This window comes from Typha latifolia, chromosome 5 (assembly GCF_019914945.1).
Source record: "Typha latifolia isolate L0001 chromosome 5, TyphaL0001v2, whole genome shotgun sequence".
NCBI classification, from domain to species: Eukaryota; Viridiplantae; Streptophyta; class Magnoliopsida; order Poales; family Typhaceae; genus Typha; species Typha latifolia.
Genome location: NC_133090.1, coordinates 6,632,475 through 6,654,815, shown reverse-complemented (window position 1 = coordinate 6,654,815; position 22,341 = coordinate 6,632,475). Strand labels below are relative to the sequence as shown.

Genomic DNA, 22,341 nt, shown 5'->3' with positions numbered 1-22,341 from the left:
TGGGCTCAATTAAGGCTCAATTTAAGTTGATTTTAAGCCTAACCTGAGCTGGAGCCTAACTTGCTCTAGCTCAGCTAGTTGCATCACGTACATCCGACTGATCAGCATTATCAATTGCATCTTCAAAACCGTCACCAAGGTCCTAGCCATAAGATTGAGTGGTTTTATGGGTCATGTCGTCCGTAACTCCCAATCGGCCTTTATCAAGGGCAGACGAGTTCTGAATGGCTATATTTTAACTCATCTCTTTCATTACCAGGCTCATGATCTACCATAAGAATAAATAAATAAAGATGACTAGTCTTACAACTCCAAAAATAATCAGCAATCAAACTTATTTTCTTTAAAATGAATATAAAAATATATACATAAGTTATGTTAGATTACAATACATATAATCTTTGTTCCATAAGACAGAGAGTGGGAAACAAGCGGAAACATATCAAAGAGAGAAATGAAATAAAATAACTACACAGAAAGTTGGGTCTTACAAAGGCCACTAGGCTCAAATTATAAGTTATTAACATTTTTTCTTTTAAAATAAGAAAAAAAAACTCGCTCTAACATTCTCAATTGACAAGGAAAAGTTCGGACTTCTAAAATCCAGGCAAAACTGAGAGGTCAGCAATTCCTTTGGGTAAATCTGCAATCTTCTTAAGGAGTGCTAGCCGATTGTTCCTGATATTTTTGTCCTCCTGAACAGTGAGCATGCACAAACAACGTACTCATTTTGTTTTGGTAACCATAATTCGTCAAACTTGTTGACAATAATAGTGAAATATGCAACACAAGATCTAGTAAAGTTCCCACGTAAAGCATCAATATATAATGCTATTAGTAGATAAAATACAGGGACGACCTGCACAAAAAGCTTCTCAAGGCAAAGTACGGAGATTCTAATCTAAATTGTGAACATAGGGATAACATCAAAACCTCAGCTCGTTAAAAAGCATTCCATGAGTGAGAGAAAGTAATATATGCCAAGAATGAGTGAAGCACAAATATAGATACAGGGATACAACAAATTTATAATACATCAATAAATAGAGTAATGAAAAATATTGCAATCTAAAGACTGTAAAATTTGCATATCATTCCATCCACAATAAGCAAATAATATTGCCAAAAGTTCATAGAAAAACGCACTTATCAAGTTCCCTACTAACATCAAAGCATTGCATACTAACAGTCTAACATTGTGAAGGAAGAGATAAAGAAATGATAAAGAGAGAAAAAGAAAGAAAGAAAGAAAGAAAGCATTTCTCCCACTATAGCCAACTTCAAGAAAAGAAAATAGATTTCCTCGCCTTAATATTTTCCTCATATTGTGAAAGGCAGAGAGAAAGGGAGGAGCAGTGGAATTTTCTTGTCAGAGTTGAAAGCGAGTAATGGGTTCTAGTCCCAAAAGGTCGGCTATGAAACGGTTTTAGTACAGGAATCAGTCTACGCAACTGTGGAAAAATATTCGTCAAATAGTCTTCGATAGTCGAAAAATTACGAAACCAAGTGGATTCAATTCGTAACTTCCTGATCTAGAACTTTCGTCTCAATCCTGGCCACGTGGAACTCTGAGATATCGTCCTATAAGTCCTCAAGACATCCTTATGACCAACCTCTGGAGTTTGGTGGAAGTGCTTCAACAATTTCTGCCGTAATTCATCATTTGCGAGCACCCGAATGCATCCGCGGTCCAGCAGCAAAACCGCCTCGATTCTCCAATTCTGTATGGCACTCCGAATCATCCAACACCTCCTGCAATAATCTCAAAACATCAGGGTCAGATGTACATGCATACCTCAGCTTGTCAAGGAAGGGAAAGGTAGGAGAAGAATAGGCTGAAAGCTCAACGGTATCGGGTTGGCGCGATAGTGCATCCGCCGCTCTATTTTCTGTTCCCTTCTTGTATTGAATTTTATAATCATACCCCAGCAATTTTGTGACTCATCTCTACTGTGTCGGAGTGTGTATACGCTGTCCCATAAAGTATGGAAGACTCCTTTGATCGGTTTGTATAATGAATCGTCTACCGATCAAATAAGGCCTCCACTTTGTCACCGCATGCAGAATTGCTAACATCTCTCTTTCATAAGTACCGATTAATCCTCCTCATCGACGAAGCACACCGGTGCCGCACACCTCTCCGATTCCATCACCGCTGGTCTTGGTAACGGAGGTGGGGGATGATGTGTAGGAATAGGTAAGAGGGGATCATTGACACTCACATGACGCACTTGGACCTTTGGGGTATCAGTTCGATGTGGTCCTTGAAACTCCGATCATCATCGAGGAGATGACGAACCCAATCGGTTCATGACATATTCCTTAAAATCATTATGATCCTTTTGAATTGTGTCAACTCTATGCAGCAATGTTTGAAACATGCCCCTAAGTTTATCCGCCAAACCCATATTCACACTCATGGACGTTGGTTGACTCAGTCCTACCGTGGTCGCTCCAAAGGAATTGGCCTCATGGTTAAGATCATCATGGATTGAGTCTTCCTTTATCGGTGTGCTCTCCATAGGTCTCCTTATTGATGTTATCTTCCTTGTTTCAACCATTAATGGAGGTCTGAGGTTCGCCTGCTTTGATACCAGAATGATGGGTTCTAGTACCAAAAGATCGGCTATGGAACGATTCCTTCAAGATCTGAATGTAGTATAGAAATTAGTCCGCGCTGATCTACAACTTTCGTATTTACGCCCTTAACAGATTTGAACTGCAACTGAGACGAAAACAAGGAATAACGTGGGTGATGGTGGTGGTGACGAGTGGAGTGAATGTTAGGGTTATGAATGGGTATAGAGATGAAAGTGGATGGTGGATGTGATTAAGGGATATAAACGAAGGAAACGAAGTGGTCGAGATTCCAAAGAAGAGGGGTGGCTCGACAGTCGAGGGAGATTAGAAGTTAGGAGAAACTTTGCCAACGGTAGAGGTGGAAGGATAGTGAAGAGGAAGGAGGGAGATTATGATAGATAGATGATAGAGAGGTAAGAAATTAATATTCCAATAGCATAATAAATTTAGCTATCATCTACATATATAGAGGCTAACCAACAAGTCCTAAAATAATAAGTAACCCTAATTCTAAAGGATTCCCGCTGATCACGTTCGAACGCGCCCGATCGCGTTCGAACGCACAAAAGGCCTGTATAAAATAGTTTATTGCTTGACCAACTCAAGTAAAACAACCTATAAATAATCTCTCAATCTGACTAATCACTTGAAGAAAGAAAATAAGACAAAACAAGTCCTAACCAAACATGAATTCGCAAATAATAAATAATTAATCAATCTTTAGGCATGTGGGGCATTCAAAAGCCTGCTTGATTTTCAGACTCTAGACTGTGTCGCGAACTCGTTGCAAGTTGCAACACATTGGCAAACTAAGAGGCCATTCGAATGCCTCCTAGCCTATTATAACGCCACCCTATGCTGTGCCTATTCCTCTTCCTTCACGAGCCATTTGATGTCGAGCCCATGCTACTGTCTCCTTTGATAAGTAAACTGGAATGTAGTCAGACCTTCATTCTTATCGTATCCATGCATAACCTAATTATAGCATCACTCCAACTCATGTCCTATTTTCTTCTTGCTATTTTTCCCTTTTAAATGTAACTATTTAATATTGCAGTTTTGGCAGGGATTTTGGTTCAAAGGAAATGATTACATAGCCTTTTAGACACTGAAAGAAATTTTGTACTGATCCCTTGTTCTCGTATACTCTTCATATAATTGAGTTCTGAATAGAAATTCAGCAATGATGACTTTTGGTACATCTAGGGAAGAAAAAAAAGCAACACTATGCACAGGTATTATATGCAAAAGTTTGTTCTGCAGCTAATCAGATCTTCCTATGACTAAGAAGCACATACACGGATACAGGACACGGATACGACACGATACGGACACGGGGATACGGCAAATCTTAAAATAACAGGACACGATACGTTTAGGACACGACAAAATAAATAAATAAAAGCATTATATATATTATCGATACGTTTAAATAAATATTTTTCTAAACTTATAGTATAAATACACAAGCATGCATAAATTATTCATGAGAGAAAAACAAAACGTATACAATACTACAAAGCCAAAAATGATAATGCTAATACGTGATAATACAATTCTATATTATAAGAATAAATATCTAACTACCTGAGAATAAATAACTAACTACCATTACTTAACTACAGTGGATGGCATAGGCGAATCTGTGATTTTATAATAATTTGCATTAATATTAATTTTCTTGTATGTACTAACTTGTGATTGTTGCATTATATTTCTATAGCATATGCAGGAATTTCCTAAAATTGATAATTTATGTTATCAACTTTTATAGTATATGATAAATCTTATGTCCAATTTTTTTTTCAAGAGTGTCTAAAAGTGTCTAGAGAGTGTCCGAATTTATTCTATAATTTTTTAAATATGGGATATGTCGTAGAAGTATCCGACACGTGTCCAATGAGTGTCCGACGAGTGTCGGTGTCCGACAAGTGTCGGACACAGACACGGCATGCTATTTGAAGTGTCCGTGTTTCATAGTCCTACGATGAAAGATAGATAACTGAAAGGCACAAACAGTTTAAGAGGCTGCTTGGCAGCTTGCAATGGGAACAAACAAAATATGGGATAGTCCTTAAGCTGAGAAACTCTCCAACTATCTGCAAATAGGATGGCTTTTAATTTAACATTTACTGTTAAATAAAGAGTATGGTCTGCACGTAAAATGTTTACCAAAACAGCCTAACAAACAAGCATGTTAGTTTTCACTTGTTATAGTAAATGATAGCTAAGATAAACCACAAATGTTGAATGGCATGTAGGCATCTTGTAACGAACTAAGTTTGATGATACACCTTCAGGGTTATTCAAAACTGTTAATATGATCATTGCCAATAGATATTAAAAAAAAATTATAATGGAACCTTACCTCCATGACAAACACATTGTTGAAGAAATCCTCAAGAGGTTGCAGCAAAAGCAAAGATGCATGTATAAATGTTCCAACATCAACACCTATAAGAAGAAATATTGAGAGGCAAAGTTTAGAGAACAACAGTCTCATAACATGACAGGTACAACAGATATAATCATCACCATTGTTGACAAATTAAGCAATAAAAATTTAATTTACCAGGATGAATTTTACTAGAAACTTCCAAATAAGCACTCCATAGGGCACGCTCTTCATTTTTCTCAAAAGATGCTGCAATGACCTATTCATTGATTTCACAGTGAGGCGCTGGATGATGTTAAAACTTTATATCTAAGATGCTTTCCGAATAATCAGAAATCAATTTGTCAGAACATAGATAATAATAGCTTCAATGCTGCTTCAGTCCCTTTTCAATATATATGCACTTAATCACACTTCAATTGAATCAATTGAAACTGATAGGTAAGTATATTTGAGGTTGCAAATACTGTAGGCATAAAAAAGTAGTCACGGTCTGGAATCTGAAATGCATACTAGAACATAAATTCAACTCCTGCAGATACATATGTGAGATCAAGAAAACAAATGATTTAATCAATTTATTATATATGTTCTTTTTTATCGAAAGACAATGCTCTTACAAGTCAATAGTTTGTCCCATATCTTCCAGTCATACTCGGGGCATCTGTAATTGTTCTGACTACAGGTGCAGTATTTAATTAATCCATAAGTTGATTATCCATACAGCTTGCATAAAGTTATTTCAAAACAGTTAGATCCTTATGAAATACACACTTGGCCACCCTTGAACTGGAGGAGGTTTAACTAAATTAGGGCTCCACAATGGTGAATGATTTCACATAATAATTTCGAAGAATTTAGGGCCAGATTTATATGGCATGTTTCTCAATAAAACTGTTTCCTGTTTGCAGTTTTCTGAAAAGAAACATAAATAATAGGTAAATAGCTTTTATAGGAAATAAAATCCACCTAAATTATATGAGTACCATGAAGCATATCTAATTGTTGGCAGAGGTTTTCCTTCCATTTGAGTTCCAAGAGAGTACTTATGGTGGTTTCTCATTAGACCAGACACTGAAAGCTAGCAATGGAAGATTTATAAAGTACATTCATTACCTCCAGATCAGCATCAATGTCCTTTCCACGAATTATTCTTGTGGGTCGTGAATACGCTTCAACTACTTTTGGGAAAAGGTCACTTCTGGACAAGACATCCATCTGAATTTCACAAAAAATTAGAATTGAAAGTCATTGCCTCAGGCTTCCAATAATGTTAAGACAAGGACATTTTCTTGCTAATAGCTCATAGTACTTACTGGTTACAATGGTGAAAATCAAGAGAATGCTACGAAGATAGCTATATTAATAATAACAAATATATCAAAATTGCAAGCAGTAAGACACCATTCAATGGCAAAGCTTTGCCCTTGTTATGAGGGGCTTTCTATTCTCCTAAAACACTATTAAATGCTATATTGCTATGAGATGCTGGACTTTATCTGCTTTTGCATACGCCACTAAAACCTTGGTTATTAATATCGCCATTGATGCGTGCCATCTATTTTGCATAAGTTTCTCTTGGAAAGGGGCAAGATATGCACATACCATTCCCCTTCATTTTGTACATCATACATTACTGTTGATTTTTCAACTGGAGCTAATTCTTATGGATAATGCGTAGACAAGAGTGAGTACGCACCAAAAGAAAACAATCTTGTAAAGAAGTATGAACAGTTATCACTTACTTCGGCTGCCGATTGAGATGCAAGACAGGGACAGTTTGCACGCTCTAGAAGTACCGAACGGACTATCTCAGAATTAATGCCCTTATCCACCTAACATAAAGTTTAAAAAAAAATAGATCCATAAGTGAACAAAGATTTTTAAATCCTCTAATTCCATGGGAAAAGAATGTTGACAAGATCATGAATATGATGACATATACATATTATTAATGGGGCTGCAGGTACTAGAAAATGACCCCCACCTAGTCCTTCCAAGAGAGTACATGGGATACTTATAAGATCAACCTAATAAGCAGCAGGTGAATGTAATCATTTTGTGAAAAAAACACTTCCTATGTTAAAAACATACCATGTTTATAATCTGTTTATTATCTATTGGCATATTTACCTCCAGAAAACTTACATGGTAATGGATATGAACTTGCTAATCCAGTTCATCTATTGATCGAATGAAAATAAATGTTAGCAACCTTATGTTACATGTTACACAATGCAAGCAGGTGTTTAGCCAGTGTCGCTCAGCTGAGTTGGATTTTCAATTCAAGTTCTTACTTGTGCAACTCTTACAAGCTCTACTCAGATTGAAATAAAAGATTGTGTCCTCAAAGATGTCTTTCAATTTTCTTTTAATTTGTCTAATGAAAAATTTAAAAGTTAATGTTGAGAATAATTGTGTAGACAATAGTAAATAATTTTGCTTACACTGATTAAACATTGCCAAGTTGCCAGGATTCTAACATTGATACTGATTTATTAACTTCTATGAAGGACTTCAACACAAACTTACTGCTTTCACAAGTCCAAGATAATCTTGGGCGAATCTGTGTCAGGATCAAAGTTCAGAAAACATTCCTTTTCTGGGAACTGGATTATCATGAGAGAGAGAGAGAGAGAAACAATTTTCATAGGATTAGTGAGGTCACCCTGTTGTTCAAAAGTAGCATTGCCCACTGATTATATTTTTCAGACTTTAGAGTTCAAAGCAATTAGATTCTCTACCCTTATGCTCCCTTTCTAGGAGATGGAAAACCTTGCTACAAAAACAAATCTACTGCCAGCCGAGTTAATATATTTGATCCATGGATTGACTTAGCACTCACATGTGGTTGTGCAGATCTGACTGCCACAAAATAGCATAGGAAAGTAGAAACTCAACAGAGTGAACTTAGGTCATATAATCAATGCTGAAGTTTGGCATGAGACTGCCAATGCCAAGGCTTTTAAAGAGTTTGCATGGCTGAACTTAGACAAACATAAACTAAGAGAACTATAAAATATAAATTATAAAGGAGAATTTTTATATGAAGATATACTTATATACATGACACTTATCAGTCTGAAAAGTTGATCACAGTGAAGAGTATCACACTTTTGAATGCAAAAATTGTTATATGTAAAACAGCACGTACCAAAAGTTGTTCTAATCTTCGTGAAACAAATTGAAGTACCTAAAAAGAGAAACAATGAAGATAACACAATGCAAAATATCAGCAAATGCACAAGTAGGTATGTTTGAAATGGCAGAAACATATACTGACTTCATTTATGATATTGCTATCAATTTCAATTGGTTGTGCATCTGCTACTAGCATCAAAACATTTCTTAGGTCCAATTTCTTGTTGTTCTCTACTAATATCTGAACCTGAAAAATAATAGATAATTTTTTTAAGATAATTCAATGTGGACAAGAAAAGACTCTTCTCTATTATCACTTACTAGTCCATAGGAGGTTCTTCTCAGACCAAAAGGGTCATTTGTTGAGCTTGGTTGACAGCCAGCTCCAAATAAACCAACAAGACTATCTAATCTGTTGCACAAAAATATCAAGTATGAGTAACTTCTTACATAAACTAAATGACAAACGATAAAAATCTAGTTTAATAATAAAATATTGAAGCAAGTATTACTCTTTTTAACAGCTATCTTTTGCAAGCAGAAGAAAAAGAAAATAACAGGAAATTTCTGTCAGAAGCACTACAGTATTTGTGAAGCCAGTATCATGGAAATTGATGTGCAAATGATGGACTAAAAGGAGATAGAGAACATCAATTTTTCGTTCAATTACCCTACTGGCATATTTTCAGATTCTATTGGCAGCTACAGAACAAGAGCACATTGGAGAGAGTGCATATACAATTGTACTTTCATGGACAAAGAAGAAAATTCTAGGCAGTTAGGACTTTGGAGGTACCTGACGAAGCTGAAAATTTTAGCACTACAGACTGCATATATCTCATTGTAAATATCTCAGATATAAGAAATCTCCAAGCAAAACAAGTCATCTTGTTCAATCTTATTTATTGAACAAACAAATGGATAAGCGGTTATATAAGTACTTCATAAAAGCAGATGCTTCTATAGAGAGAACTAAACTTTATAGAGACCAATAGAGAGGAGCAAAGCATTATGGGAAGCAAAAATAGAAAAACAAATGAACAGAACTGAGCAAACTTAACCTGAAAAGTAACGCATTAGTGACGTAAAAGAATATGCAAATAGAAACTAACTGACAACTAGATTCTGTAACCAAAGATATTGATGAGAAAAGTAGGAAAATATTATTTAGCGATTACAGATCCAGGACATGAGGAACCATTTGACCTATAACACACAAGCAATAGAGTGTAATTTTTACCTATCGGCAACAGCCAAAACTATCCCAACATCAGATTTTGGAAGCACATCCCCAGAGAACCTTGGGAGTGTGATCTCGAAAAGGGCCTCTGCAATCTTCAACAAATGAACTTTTAGTCAGCCAAGTCAGCTACTAAGAAATATGAATCTCATTTTGATGATAAATAGATATTTAATATTTTTGCGTACATAATGTGTTGACTTTAGAACAATATGCAACACTACAAGAGAGGAAGACAAGAAACAAAATGAAGATCATTATAGTTCAGGAAACATTGCAAAGATGGGAGAAATATAGGGCAAAATAAACTCCTACCAGATCGATAAGGCGATAAGTTCACCATAAAATATAAAAAAAGTAACAAAAAAACCTACTACTGTGGTTGCAACAGCACCTAGTACTGCTAAGAACTTGAGAGGCTGAGAGAGGCAAAGAGGGATAGAAAATGGAAAGAGGTAAAGAAAAAAAATAGAAAATAAAAATTGAAAGGGTTTTATTTTTATAAATTTTATATTATTTTATATTTTATTTTGATTTTTGTTTATAATTTTTAGTTACAGAGTTAAAATATTATTAGCTCCAAAAGAAAAGTCATATGATATTGACATTGGGTGCCAACATTGCAGCACTATTGGCAAGATAAAAGACGTGTTAAATGCAACTGGTATGGAAAGAAAAGTTAGCCATTTGAAAGAACATTTAGTTGGAACAGCTTGCACTCAAATGTCCTTAAAAGTTAGAAAGCAGATGTTGGTTTATCTAATTGGCAAAAAGTAGGATAAACAATCTACACAATAAAAAGAGTCAATGATTCGTAAAGAATTGATGCATAATCCTATACACATTGATTATGATAACAGTGAACAAAATGAGGAGTATGAGGAGGAGAGACAGATGAGGAGGGCAATGAAAGAGAGCAAAAATATGCATAGAAGAGAGGAAGAGATAAGAAAAAGCACTAGTGGTAACTTTCAGAAATCTAGATCAATTAATATACATAGAGAGAGAGAATATAGGGGCAGCAGTTCTACCCCTTGGACTCTTGGTATTACAGCAGAGTCTGAAAGTATTGGACCAATGGATACATATCTTCAGAAAAAAATGGGTCGTACCTAGACTTCTATCAAGACAGCTCTTAAAGGATTTAAAAATACAAAAAAATGCATTGGTACGGCTATCTCTAAATTTTTCTTCTACAATCATATTCCTTTCAATGTAACTGATAGTCCTTATTATCACACTATAATGGATGCTATACAATCAGTAGGGCATAGTGTTCCGCCTCCTAATTCAAATGATATTGCTACTAAATATCTTGATTCAGAGGTAGATGAGCTTCGTACTTACATTGAGACATTTAAATGGTATTGGGATGAATTTGGTTATATGCTGATGTGTGATGGGTGAAGTACACAAAATAGAAGAAATATAATTATCAGTGTGATAGGTGGAGTACACAAAACAGAAGAAATATAATTAATTTCTTAGTGTACTCGGACATGAGAACTATTTTTGAAGTCTGTGAATGCTACTGCTCATTTCAAAAATGTAGATTATACTTGTCAGTTGATAGATGAGGTGGTACAAGAAATCAGTGAAGAAAGAGTAGTCCAAGTAGTTACTGATAATGAGACTAATTATAAAGCTGCTAGAAATTTACTTATGATAAAAAGACCTCATTTATATTGAACGCCATGTGCTGCACATTGTATTGATCTAATGTTAAGGGATATTGCAAGAAAGCCTAAAATTGACATAGTCATACATGAATGTCAGATGTTAACAAATTTTATATATAACTATGATTAAGTTCTTTATTTACTTAGGCAGATGACTGGTGGTAGGAATATCATCAGACCCGGCGTCACTAGATTTGCTACTCATTTTTTAGCCTTAGAGAGCATCATGCACTATAACGATGATATTATGGGGATATTTATATCACAGGAGTAGTCTATACAAATTAAGAGTATGAAACCTAAAGATAAATCATTAGGTGAAACTTTGAAAAATATGGCTCTTCGAAATACATTTTGGGATGATATTATAATTGCCACCGTAATATTTGAGCCTCTAATCAAAGTATTACGACTTGTAGACAGTGATGACAAGTTTGAGATGGGTTTCTTATATGAGGCAATGGACATAGCAAAAAAATCAATCAAAAAAATAATGTGGGCCAAAGTTATAGGAAGTGGTGGAAGATTATTAATTCTAGATGGAACATACAACTACATAAAGATATACATGCTACTGATAGGCATGCTTTTAAGTTTTAAGTTTTAATTTACTAATTTACTTTTATTTATAAATATTTAAAAACTTGAATGCTTACAAAATTTAAATTTCTACAGGGTATTTTTTTAATCCAAGATTTTAATTTTATACAAATGTCAATAATGATAGTGAAGTCTTGTTGGGAGTTAGGAAGGTAATCAGCAGGTTTGAGCCCGATATTCATAAACAAATTCTTTGCGATAAAGAAGTAAGTTATGATTCAATTAAATAATTTTATTATTATTTGTTTCAAGTTTTAACTTTCAATATAATCAGTATGCAATAATATATTTCTGATTTCAGATGGAGAGATAGATTGAGAGCTAGGCAATTTAATACTGCTAAAGTTGCTGCAGCTATATCTCATAACACTCTAGCTGAATGGTAGTCTATCTATGGATGAAAGGAGGCACCAAATTTGATGCCAATAGCAAAAAAAATTTTAAGTCAAACTATGTCTTCATCATAGTGGGGGTAGACGCACGAGCAAAAATGGTTGAAAAGTCTACTGTTTGAAAGAGAGTAAAACGACCCGAAATCCTAGGAGCTAATCCAAAATCACCTATTCAATTGACAGGCATAGCTTTTGTAGCTGCTTGAAAGAAATTGAACTACTTTCTCCTTAATCCACACAAAAACACGCAACCGATTGACAATGGAAAGACTGGAGAAGTTAGTTTTTTGTCACTATAATATGAGATTGAGGGAGAGAAATTTAAGAAGAAATACAGAAAATGAATAACTGATTGATTTAAATCATGTTTTTGATGAAGAAGACTACTTAATTCTATGGATCAGAGAAATAGAGAATAGGTTATTAGATGACAGAGATAACCCATGGTTAGATGAGATATTGGGGGAGACCACGACGAGGGCAGAGACTGGTACGAGTCGTTCAGCAACGAGAGATAGTATACCTACTAGTACTAGTCATAATCCTAATGATACACTTGGTGGTGAGATCATCCCATCTACATTTGTTGAGAAAAGTCAAGGAGGCAAAAGAATTAAAGACAGAGAAACTGAGTATGTATATAGATATCAGCGACGTCGTCATAAGAATGTTGCTTCCTATGATTATGGTACATCGAGTATTTATTGTTTGGAGTTATTACAATATCCATATGCTAGTTATTATCCTCAATATCCTTAGTATTCTCAGACACAAGATTCAAAAGTTGGTTATTATCCTACTTAGACGTAAGTCACACAACAAAATCCATACAATATGACTAGTATGATGGAATCACTTTTTGGAGCATTAGGTCCCAAGCATCATTATTTACAAACGTATGGTAATTATGAGGATGAAAACCATAGAAATTTACGAGAACTAGTTTGGTATTTATCAAAATTTTAAATTTTGAGTAAGTTAATACATTTTTAAAATTTTTAGACTTCATACATGAGTACTTTTTGTTTTCTTATTTTTTTGTCATTTTTTTGTCATTTTTCTGTATTTTTAAATAATATTTAGAATTTTATATAATTAAAAAATAGTTCGATCCGATACGAATGGCCGATACGTATTATTTTTTCGAACGGCCGATACTGATCCCGATCCTGATACTGGGAACCTTGGATATAATGGAAGGATCAAAGAAGGAAGGCTGGAAGAAATCGGGACGGGATGGAGGGGATTGACGAAGATAAGAAAGTGATAGCGAAGGGAGAGGAATCTGACAATTTTGGTCTATGTTTGGTGGTTATTTCAAAGTTTAGCAGCTAGTATATAAATAATTCAATCTAACAAGACTTAACCCTTCATTCAAGCATGAAGATGTGATTCTTATTTTCAAATTCACCTACATATTGGGATGAAACTCCCACCATATCTGTCTGCAAATCAAATTCCAGCTAGCTCTTGAAACTTGCAGAACACTAAACATTTCCGTTCATATTATTGGACATATCTTCAACTTTCCACAAAAGTGTAGGTTTCAGATACAGAGGACAAAACAAGCTTCACTCATATAGAGTCCAGATTATTAGCTAACTTTAAGAGAAAGACCAGACTGAACTCCTGCATCAGGACAACTTTTCTGTCATTTTTATTGCTCTTATGTTTCATCAGGAAAACCCTATCTAGTAAACACTCATTCTCCTTTTCTTTCTCCAGTTGGCATGAGATAATTAGTTGGTGATGCAATTCACAAATGCTGTATTTGTAGCACCAAAAACAGAATGACCAAAGATTGCAACAATAGGAAGTATTTGTACAATCAGAATCTATAGGAAATGGTAGATGCGCTGATGCACAATCACTGGATGCACCTAAATATTTATGAAAACCAAGTATAGGGCTGTAAATAAAAATAATGACCCAGAACCTCAACAGATGGAAGATTGCTTACCATTTCAGGACCAGATAAAAGGTTAATGGTTGTAGGAGTCTAGGAGAGATGTAAGAAAAAGAACATGGAAAACAATTTTTTGCAGATTGTTGCCAAAAAGGATATTAGGAAGCAAATGTTAACCAGGACACAATTCTGAAAAGAACAAAATGGAAGATTCAAATAAACAACTCAATATTGATGATACAGAGGACTATGAGAAGCTAAAGAAGATGATTTCTATTGGTTAGAACAGAATAACTGGATTATCAAAAAAAAAATAGCAATTATCAGCAGAGAATCCATCTCTGACTGATCACTACTACAATCAGTATTTTCAAGTACACTAACTGGATTCTCATCTCATGATAGTTTTTATAATTTATATAGATAACAATGCCATGAATTAGAGAAATATATCTGCATCTGAAACTACTTTCAAACCTGCTCAGGAAAACCATCTCTTAGAGCATAATGCCGTGCCATAATTCCAGCAAGGGAAGTGAATTCTGTAACTACAGACGTAGCAAGATCTGACATAGCTAAAGCAGCAGCATCTTTGACAACTGGGATTATCCTTTCTTCTATTCCAAGAGCAAGAGTTAGTTTTGGAACAGTACTTTGGATACGTGTGACCTTGTCCAGCATTGTCCCAAGCTTTTCCTGATTAATTCAGCCATAAAATTGAAGAACGAATACAAAATGAAACAATTGCCTCACAAACAGTTCAGTAAAATTTTGCATTTCACATGAAGAAAATCCTGTTAACATAGACATCAAATAAGAAATGGATATACAACATAAAAACTGTTTAACAGAGAGTTCATGACATTTTGTAACTTACATGGAAGAGAATTCCTTTTAGATGACTACGAAATTCAGGGAATTTCTTTTGTGTATCCAGTTTATAAAAGAAATTTGCATCTTCATAGCGCGCTCTGGTAATTGATATGGAAAAGAGTTAATCAATCAAGAACCTTACTCACTGAGAGAAAGAAGCAGACAAATCAAGATCAATTAAAATTTTAGTATAGTGTGGATGTAACGATTGTAGCTTGGTCTAATTTTAGTAGCTACGAGACTAAATAATCAATATCATAAAGAGACTGTCTTCTCACAACTTAAAAAGGGACCATGACTTACCTAAGTACAGCTTCATTCCCTTTACGAACTACTTCTTCCTTGATGACACCGTTGGCAACCTAAAAGAGAACCAATAGTAACAGATTAACAAATATGACCATATGTAGAACAAAAGGACAAACCAACTTTCTTGGAACTTGAAACTTGAAATATGAAAATCCATAAGAGATCTTACAGCAATAAAGAACGGCAATAGGTTTCCAGTAGATTTGCAGGTTAAAGGAAAATATTTCTGGTGCTTGTACATTACCTGCACAAAATAGTTGATGAACATTATTAGCATATTACATGTAAGATACATCAAGGATTGCCATGCCAGTGACATAGGGTATACTGATACTGCCTCTATAATTATGCAATCAAGTAATATTAACATTCGACATGTGAGTTAACCAAATTCTGACTATTTTCTGGTGAATATCCAAAATTCCGTGGGTGGCGTAGCTACCGAGATCAATGCAGTTGTTATTACGAAACAAGATCACTAATTACATCATCGGGATCATGAACTTACATTCTCCCTTCACCTCACCTGTACTTGCTGCTTCCACATGTACAAGACATGGCACCAAGGCACCAACATTTCTGCCTAGTGCTTAGCAACACAACATGATGGCCAACATGATGTCGTAGCCACAGGCAGCAAAACATGTGCTGTTGGAGACATAGTGGAAGTGTAAATCTATATAGTACTCAATACATACAAGAGGGAATGGACAACTCTAGAAGCCATACAGAGCTCCCTAGGGAGCTACCTTGGAGACACTGTAATGACCAGAAAAAAAAATTGTGGGCTCACATGCCATGCATGTGCACTACTGTTTCTCTTCTCCTCCTTGTAGCCATTATGAGAGGGGGTGTGTGAGCCACATAATCCCCAAATAAATTATAAGGGAGATCACAAGCAAACCCTAGAATCTTTCCCTCTATACAACCCTACCTCTCCTCCCTCTCCCCTATGCAATCTCCTCTCTTCTTCCTTACTTGAAGCTTACGTTGTCAAATCCTACTATCGATGTGCACCGCTGCAATCAGAGTCCACTCTGTGACTCATCAGTGAGCTCTCTTCCACCTTTCACAATTATTTTCAGTTTAATAAAGTATATAGTAGTGTGGCCTCATTTTTATATTTTCCGGTTTGATGGCAAATTTCATCAGCAGGAGACTTCGAGTCATCACCGGACATGTTTGAGAAGCTTCATGCGGGTGGCATCATGTCGTGGTATCCGTCATAGGTATTCTAGTGTTTTGGGGAGGCTACACTTGGTAGCCTTTGTAAGAACTGAAAAAAAAAATTATAAAAAAAATCTCTTTTGGAGCGCACGTGCGCACTATTCACCCTCTCTCTCACCGGCACGTGACAAGGCAGCCGCGAGTATATCGACCGAATCTAAATCTGATTTAGATTTGAATTTTTGTTTATAATTTAAACCCTAAATCCTCTCTTTTTTTACCCTAGCCCCCTTCTTCTCTCTTTTCATCTCCTCCTACTTCTTTACCGTCGGAGTCTTCGCTGTGGAATTGAACCGCCGGAGCGCCGCCAGATCAATCAGAGACCACCACGCGACTCGTGGGTAAGCTCTCTCCCACCCCTCAAATTTAATTTGAGTTTGATAGGGTAGCTTAGAAATACCTAAATTTGGTGCTCACAGTTTCGTCAGCAAATCAGGTCGACCAGCGGCTTCAGGTGACTGTCACTCGTGCTCAAGAGCTCCATGTCGTTGGCCACGTGCCACAGGTTACCTTTAGGGAGAGCCCTCGTGGCACAAATTGCCGCCGACCATGAGATAAGGTTCTTGGTCATCGTTGGCGGCTTCTCCACCGCATGTGGTTGGCATGGCCACGATAGTGGCGGGGAGCTTGGGGTGTGGCCAATGGATCGCCAACAGCGGCGATCACCGGTGGACTCTCTCTTTTTCTCTTTCTCTTTCTTTTTCTCTTCCTCGCATCGACCTCCTCGAGGAAGAAGGGTTGGGTGGGACTCGGGTTAAACCGAGCCAACCTTTTTTTTTTCTAAGTTGCGGGTTCGGGTTGGATTTCGGATCCAAGACCTTGCCAATTTATTGGTGAGGCCTTGGCCCAGCCCAATTAATTGAAATTTTGTGGGCTGCTGTGGGCCAGCCACAACCCAATCCGATTTGATGGGTTTAAATCAACTCATTTTAATCATTTATATTAGGGATTAAATTAAAATTTATGTTATTGTCGTTATTATTGTTACTTTAAAAACATGCTTAGTAGAATTCTCATTTTATATCGCTGAATTTGAATTTTATTTAACATTATAAAAATTTAGATTTATTTGGCTTTCGAGTAAATTCCACTCACTGAGCTATAGTTGTTGGCTCATAGATTTTCCCCTTTTAATATTTCAGATAATAGTCAGCATGGCGACTAAGCGAGATGCATCGAGACCCCACCTCCACTTAGGACCTACTCTTTTACCTTTTCATTCTTTTGGCTTTTATGTTTTAGACTATTTGTTAATTTAATTTGCTTAGAGATACGCTAGTGATGACATTGGTTATTTCCATTACAATTTGGTTAAACTATATAAATCAAATTCTTTTCTTTTATTGATTCTTGCCATTGTTTACTTTAAAAGTATTAATAAGGCTTCACGTATCTCAAGAGTATTAAGGTACATGGCCGGTCATGATTCCAATTTCGAGTCATGATAGCCTCCCACTAACGAGCTTTGTACTCACGTTAAGCTGTCGCCGTCCATGCCAGTCGCATCCGACCTTCCGAACAAGTTTCCCTCCTTATGTGGAGCCTATTCTTACTTATTATAGGTGCCATCGGACCGCGACCCCAGGTCAGGCGGGATTACCCGCTGAGTTTAAGCATATAAATACGCGAAGGAGAAGAAACTTACAAGGATTCCCCTAGTAACGGCGAGCGAACAGAGAACTGCCCAACTTGAGAATCGGATGGCCCCGCCATCCGAATTGTAGTCTGGAGAAGCGTCCTCAGCGACGGACCGAGCCCAAGTCCCCTGAAAGGGGCGCCCGGGAGGGTGAGAGCCCTGTCCGGCCTGGACCCTGTCGCACCACGAGGCGCTGTCGGCAAGTCGGGTTGTTTGGGAATGCAGCCCCAATCACCTGCAGCAACTTTACTAGTATTAAATTGGATAGCTCTCAATCTATATTTCTCCATTTAAAATATATTATTGAATACATTTTATAAGAAATTGAATATATTAAAACTTTAAACAAATAATAATAAAATTATTTAATTGAATAATAACTCACTTCTCTATCGCAAATGATTTGCTTACGAATATCAGGCTCTAGTCTGCTGATTACTTTTCTAACTCCCAACAAGACTTCAATATCATTATTGACATTTCTAGAGAATTGAAATATGGGATTAAGAAAATATCCTGTAGAAATTTATAATTTAAAATTTGTAACCAATCAAATTTCAAAATATTTAAAAAATAAATTAATTAATAAACTAATATTTACCAGCAGCATGTATATATCTCTATATAGTTGTTTCTTCCACCTGGAGTCAATCAACTTCCACCATTTTCTATAACCTTTGCCTATATTTTTTTTTTATCAACTCTTTTGCTAAGTCCATAGCCTCGTATAAAAACTTATTTCAGACTTGTCGTCATTGTTTACAAGTCATAATACCTTGACAAAAGACTCAAATATTGTGGTCGCATTGTAATATTATGCCAAAATGCAATTCTAAGAGCCATGTTCTTCAAAACTTTACTTAAATTTTGATCTTTAGGTTTCATATTCTTAATTTTTGTAAACCACTCTACTGATGTAAATACCCGTATAATTTCATCTTTATAATGCATTATGCTTTCTAATGCTAGAAAATGAGTGAAAAATTTGGTGAGGCCGGGTATAATAATCTCTCTACCACCAGTTATTTGCCTAAGCAATTTAAGAACTCAACCATAATTATATATGAAATTTGTCAACCTTTGACCTTCATGTATTACTATATTAATTTCAGGATGTTTGGCAATATCTTCTAACATGAGATTAAGACAATGTACAGCACATGACGTCCAATATAAATGTTGTCTTTTTATCATAAGTAATTGTCCAGCAGCCTTATAATTTGCCCCATTGTCGGTAACCACTTGGATTATCCTTTTTTCACCAATTTCTTCTACTCATTCATCAACTAAAAAATATAATTTGTAGTTTTAAAATGAGCAGTAGTATCCACAGATTTTAAAATTATTATCCCTATGCCTGAGTACACTAGGAAATTAATTATATTTCTTCTGTTTTGTGTAGTCCACCCATCACACATCAGTATACAACCAAATTCATCCTAATACTTTTTAAAAGTCTCAATATAAGTGTGAAGCTTATCTACCTCTGAGTCAAGATATTTAGTAACAATATTTTTTGAACTATAAAGCAAAACACCAGGCCCAACTATTTGTATAGCATTCACCATGGTGTGATAATAAGGACTATTAGCTTCATTGAAAGCAATATGATTATAGAAAAAAAATTTAGAGATAGCTCTACCAATATATTTCTTTGCATTTTTTATTCTTTTGAGAGCTGTTTTTTTTAAAGATATGTATCTATCGGTCCAATATCTTCAGACTCGCTGTAAAACCCGTAACACCAGGAGTCCTAGAACTACTGCCCCCATATTCTCTTTCTCCCTGCTTATAAACTGATCTAGGTCTTTAAAAGCTACAACCAAGTCCACCACAGTTTCTTCTCATCTCCTCTCTTTGTATATTTCTGTTTTTTTTCATTGCCCTCCTTATTTGTCTCTCTTCATCATCCTCCATACTTTGCTCACTGCTATCATCATCAATATTTTCATGGTCATACATCAATTCTTGATGAATCATTGATTCTCTTATTTATACAGCCTGTTTATTAGATGAGCCAGCATTTCTCATTTAATTTTCAAACTAAGTTAAATGCAAACTACTACATTTCCTTATCTTCCAGCTAAATATTTTTTTCAGACGGCTGACAGCACTATTCCTTTCCTTTCCACACCTGTTGCATTTGACACGCTTTTTTTCTTATAGCTAAAAGCAATGTAATGTTGTCAGTCAAAATCTATATCTTCACTTTGTTTTTAGAGCCATTTTAATTTTAATATAAACACCTAAACAGAGATCAAATTAAAAATATAATTCAGCAAATATTTACTCTCAATTTCAGCAAATTATCAGCAAATATTTAATCTCAATTTCAATAAATTAAATAATTCAGCAAATATTTAATTTCAATTCCAGCAAATATTTAATCTCAATTTCAACAAATCAAATAATTCAGCAAATATTTAATTTCAATTCCATAAAATATTTAATCTCAATTTCAACAAATTAAATAATTCAGCAAATATTTAATCTCAATTTCAGCAAATTAAATATTTCAGAAAATATTTAATCTCAATTTTAGCAAATTAAATAATTCAACAGATATTTAATTTCAATTTGAGCAAATATTTAATCTCAATTTCAGCAAATTAAATAATTCAGCGGATATGTAATTTCAATTTCAGCAAATATTTAATCTCAATTTCAGCAAATTAAATAATTCAGCAGATATTTAATTTCAATTTCAGCAAATTAAATAATTCAGCAAATATTTAATCATAATTTCAGCAAATTAAATAATTCGGCAAATATTTAGTTATAATTTTAGTAAATTCAGCAAAAAATAATTTGAATTTTAGAGAGTTATTATGTGGAAAAGAATCAGCAAAGAGAAGAAAAAGAAGAAAAGATTAGAGAGAACATCAAAAGAAAAAAAATTTCTTCCTGACTTTCACTGAAAAGAAGAAGAGATTAGAGAGAGAGAGAGAAAACCAAAAGAAAAAATGAAAAATTATGATGCAATGAAGGAGAAGAAGAATGATAGAAGAAAAGTGAGAGAGAGTAAAAGAAATTAAAAAAACTGAGAAAAAAATTAATAAAATTATAAAATTATATACCGAAGTTCGTCAAAGTTTGCCGGAGTTAGATCTGTTCACCGGAGTTTTTTGATAGGTTTAGGAATAATCAGGTTGCAACAATCGGAATATCAGTCCAAATTCTTCTTAGGGCAAAACTTTCGAGGAGATCTATGAGAGATCTAACCGTCCAATAGATCTGAAACTTGAAAGATTGTTCCTCTTGAAGTAAGGAATCCAATGCAACTAAGATCACGTCGATCGGACTTGTAGATCAAAAGTTATGGGAAAAATACTAACCATGGGTCAGATGGTAGTGTGAGGAATGTGAGTAATGGAATAGGAAAATAATGGTAATAATAGTTAGGTTTTGTGGAAGATGGTGACTATGGTGGTGGGGTAGAGCATTAAGCTAGACGAAGGGGAAAAGAGTGGATCGATCCTTGAGAGGCAAAAGGGCATAGTCAGATTAAGGGAGGAAGAAAACGACGTCCAAGATTGGATGTCGTTGGAGGAAAGAAAGGGTTGGGAAGCACCATTACACAAATAGGGTAGCAGTGACTGTGCCAATGGTCAACTAGCCCTGGCTACATGCCTTTCTCCATAGTTGACAGCTGGTTGGGTGCGCCTCCTTGCGGTGTTCTGGCGTTCTACAAGTCCATTTCGCAAGGCTATCTTGGATGCTGAGAATGGTCTTCTATATCATGGCAAGCATTGCCGCCATATCCCCTAGTTGGTTGGACTATCATATCAACCTCAAGCTACTATGATGGTGAGACCAAGGAGGATGTCACTCTTGACTCATTGCTCCTTGTTGGTTTCGTAGCCGCAGAGATATTTCAATAGGACTAGAGGTCGATTGAAACCAAAAAGGAAAGTGGGCTCATCCTGGGGTGCGCTGGTTTAAACGGCTAGGGCTTTTAGGTGTCATGGGCAATAGAAAACGAGTCTGATCTTAGAATTGGACTTGTTAGATAGGTGTGGACCTTAGTAAGAATTACCTATAGTGAGGGCTTGAGAATTAGGCGTGGAGCTAGGTCAAAAGTGAGAAAGCCCTAAAGTTGGCATTTGGCATAGGTTTGGCAAGATAGACTACGGCTTTAGGCTAGTATAAGACAATGGGAAGGAGTATGATATTGAGATTTGGTTAGAGTCTTACTAAGGTGGACTTGGGTTTTGATGCACACTTGGATCAGGCCTGGACACGAAGAAGCCCTAGGATGGTCCATGGGTGCACTATGGCAATCTAGGCCTAGGCTGGCTAGGGCTTAGGCATGTCCTAGAGTAGTGGGGGCACGTCCAGAGTAGGGGGTTGGCTGAAACGGAAG

General features: G+C 35.7%; 1 protein-coding gene across 3 annotated transcripts in view; it reads right to left on the bottom strand.

The window, feature by feature from the left end:
• Nucleotides 1-318: 318 nt before the first annotated feature.
• The window catches only part of LOC140788735 (glycine--tRNA ligase, chloroplastic/mitochondrial 2), a 53,989-nt gene continuing 31,966 nt past the window's right edge, over nucleotides 319-22,341 (bottom strand). Inside the window, exons 24-36 of one of the 3 annotated variants that reach the window (XM_073138141.1) lie at nucleotides 15,285-15,359; nucleotides 15,110-15,168; nucleotides 14,811-14,904; nucleotides 14,411-14,629; nucleotides 9,357-9,451; nucleotides 8,438-8,528; nucleotides 8,259-8,363; nucleotides 8,130-8,168; nucleotides 6,721-6,810; nucleotides 6,092-6,193; nucleotides 5,153-5,234; nucleotides 4,949-5,034; nucleotides 319-695 (exon numbers count right to left, since the gene is read on the bottom strand). In XM_073138141.1, coding sequence (XP_072994242.1) covers nucleotides 597-695; nucleotides 4,949-5,034; nucleotides 5,153-5,234; nucleotides 6,092-6,193; nucleotides 6,721-6,810; nucleotides 8,130-8,168; nucleotides 8,259-8,363; nucleotides 8,438-8,528; nucleotides 9,357-9,451; nucleotides 14,411-14,629; nucleotides 14,811-14,904; nucleotides 15,110-15,168; nucleotides 15,285-15,359 — 1,236 coding nt within the window. In that variant the 3' untranslated portion in view covers nucleotides 319-596. Of the gene's footprint in view, nucleotides 696-1,528; nucleotides 1,753-4,948; nucleotides 5,035-5,152; nucleotides 5,235-6,091; nucleotides 6,194-6,720; nucleotides 6,811-8,129; nucleotides 8,169-8,258; nucleotides 8,364-8,437; nucleotides 8,529-9,356; nucleotides 9,452-14,410; nucleotides 14,630-14,810; nucleotides 14,905-15,109; nucleotides 15,169-15,284; nucleotides 15,360-22,341 lie in introns of those variants that run through there. The other 2 variants (XM_073138142.1, XM_073138144.1) reach the window with 2 other exon arrangements.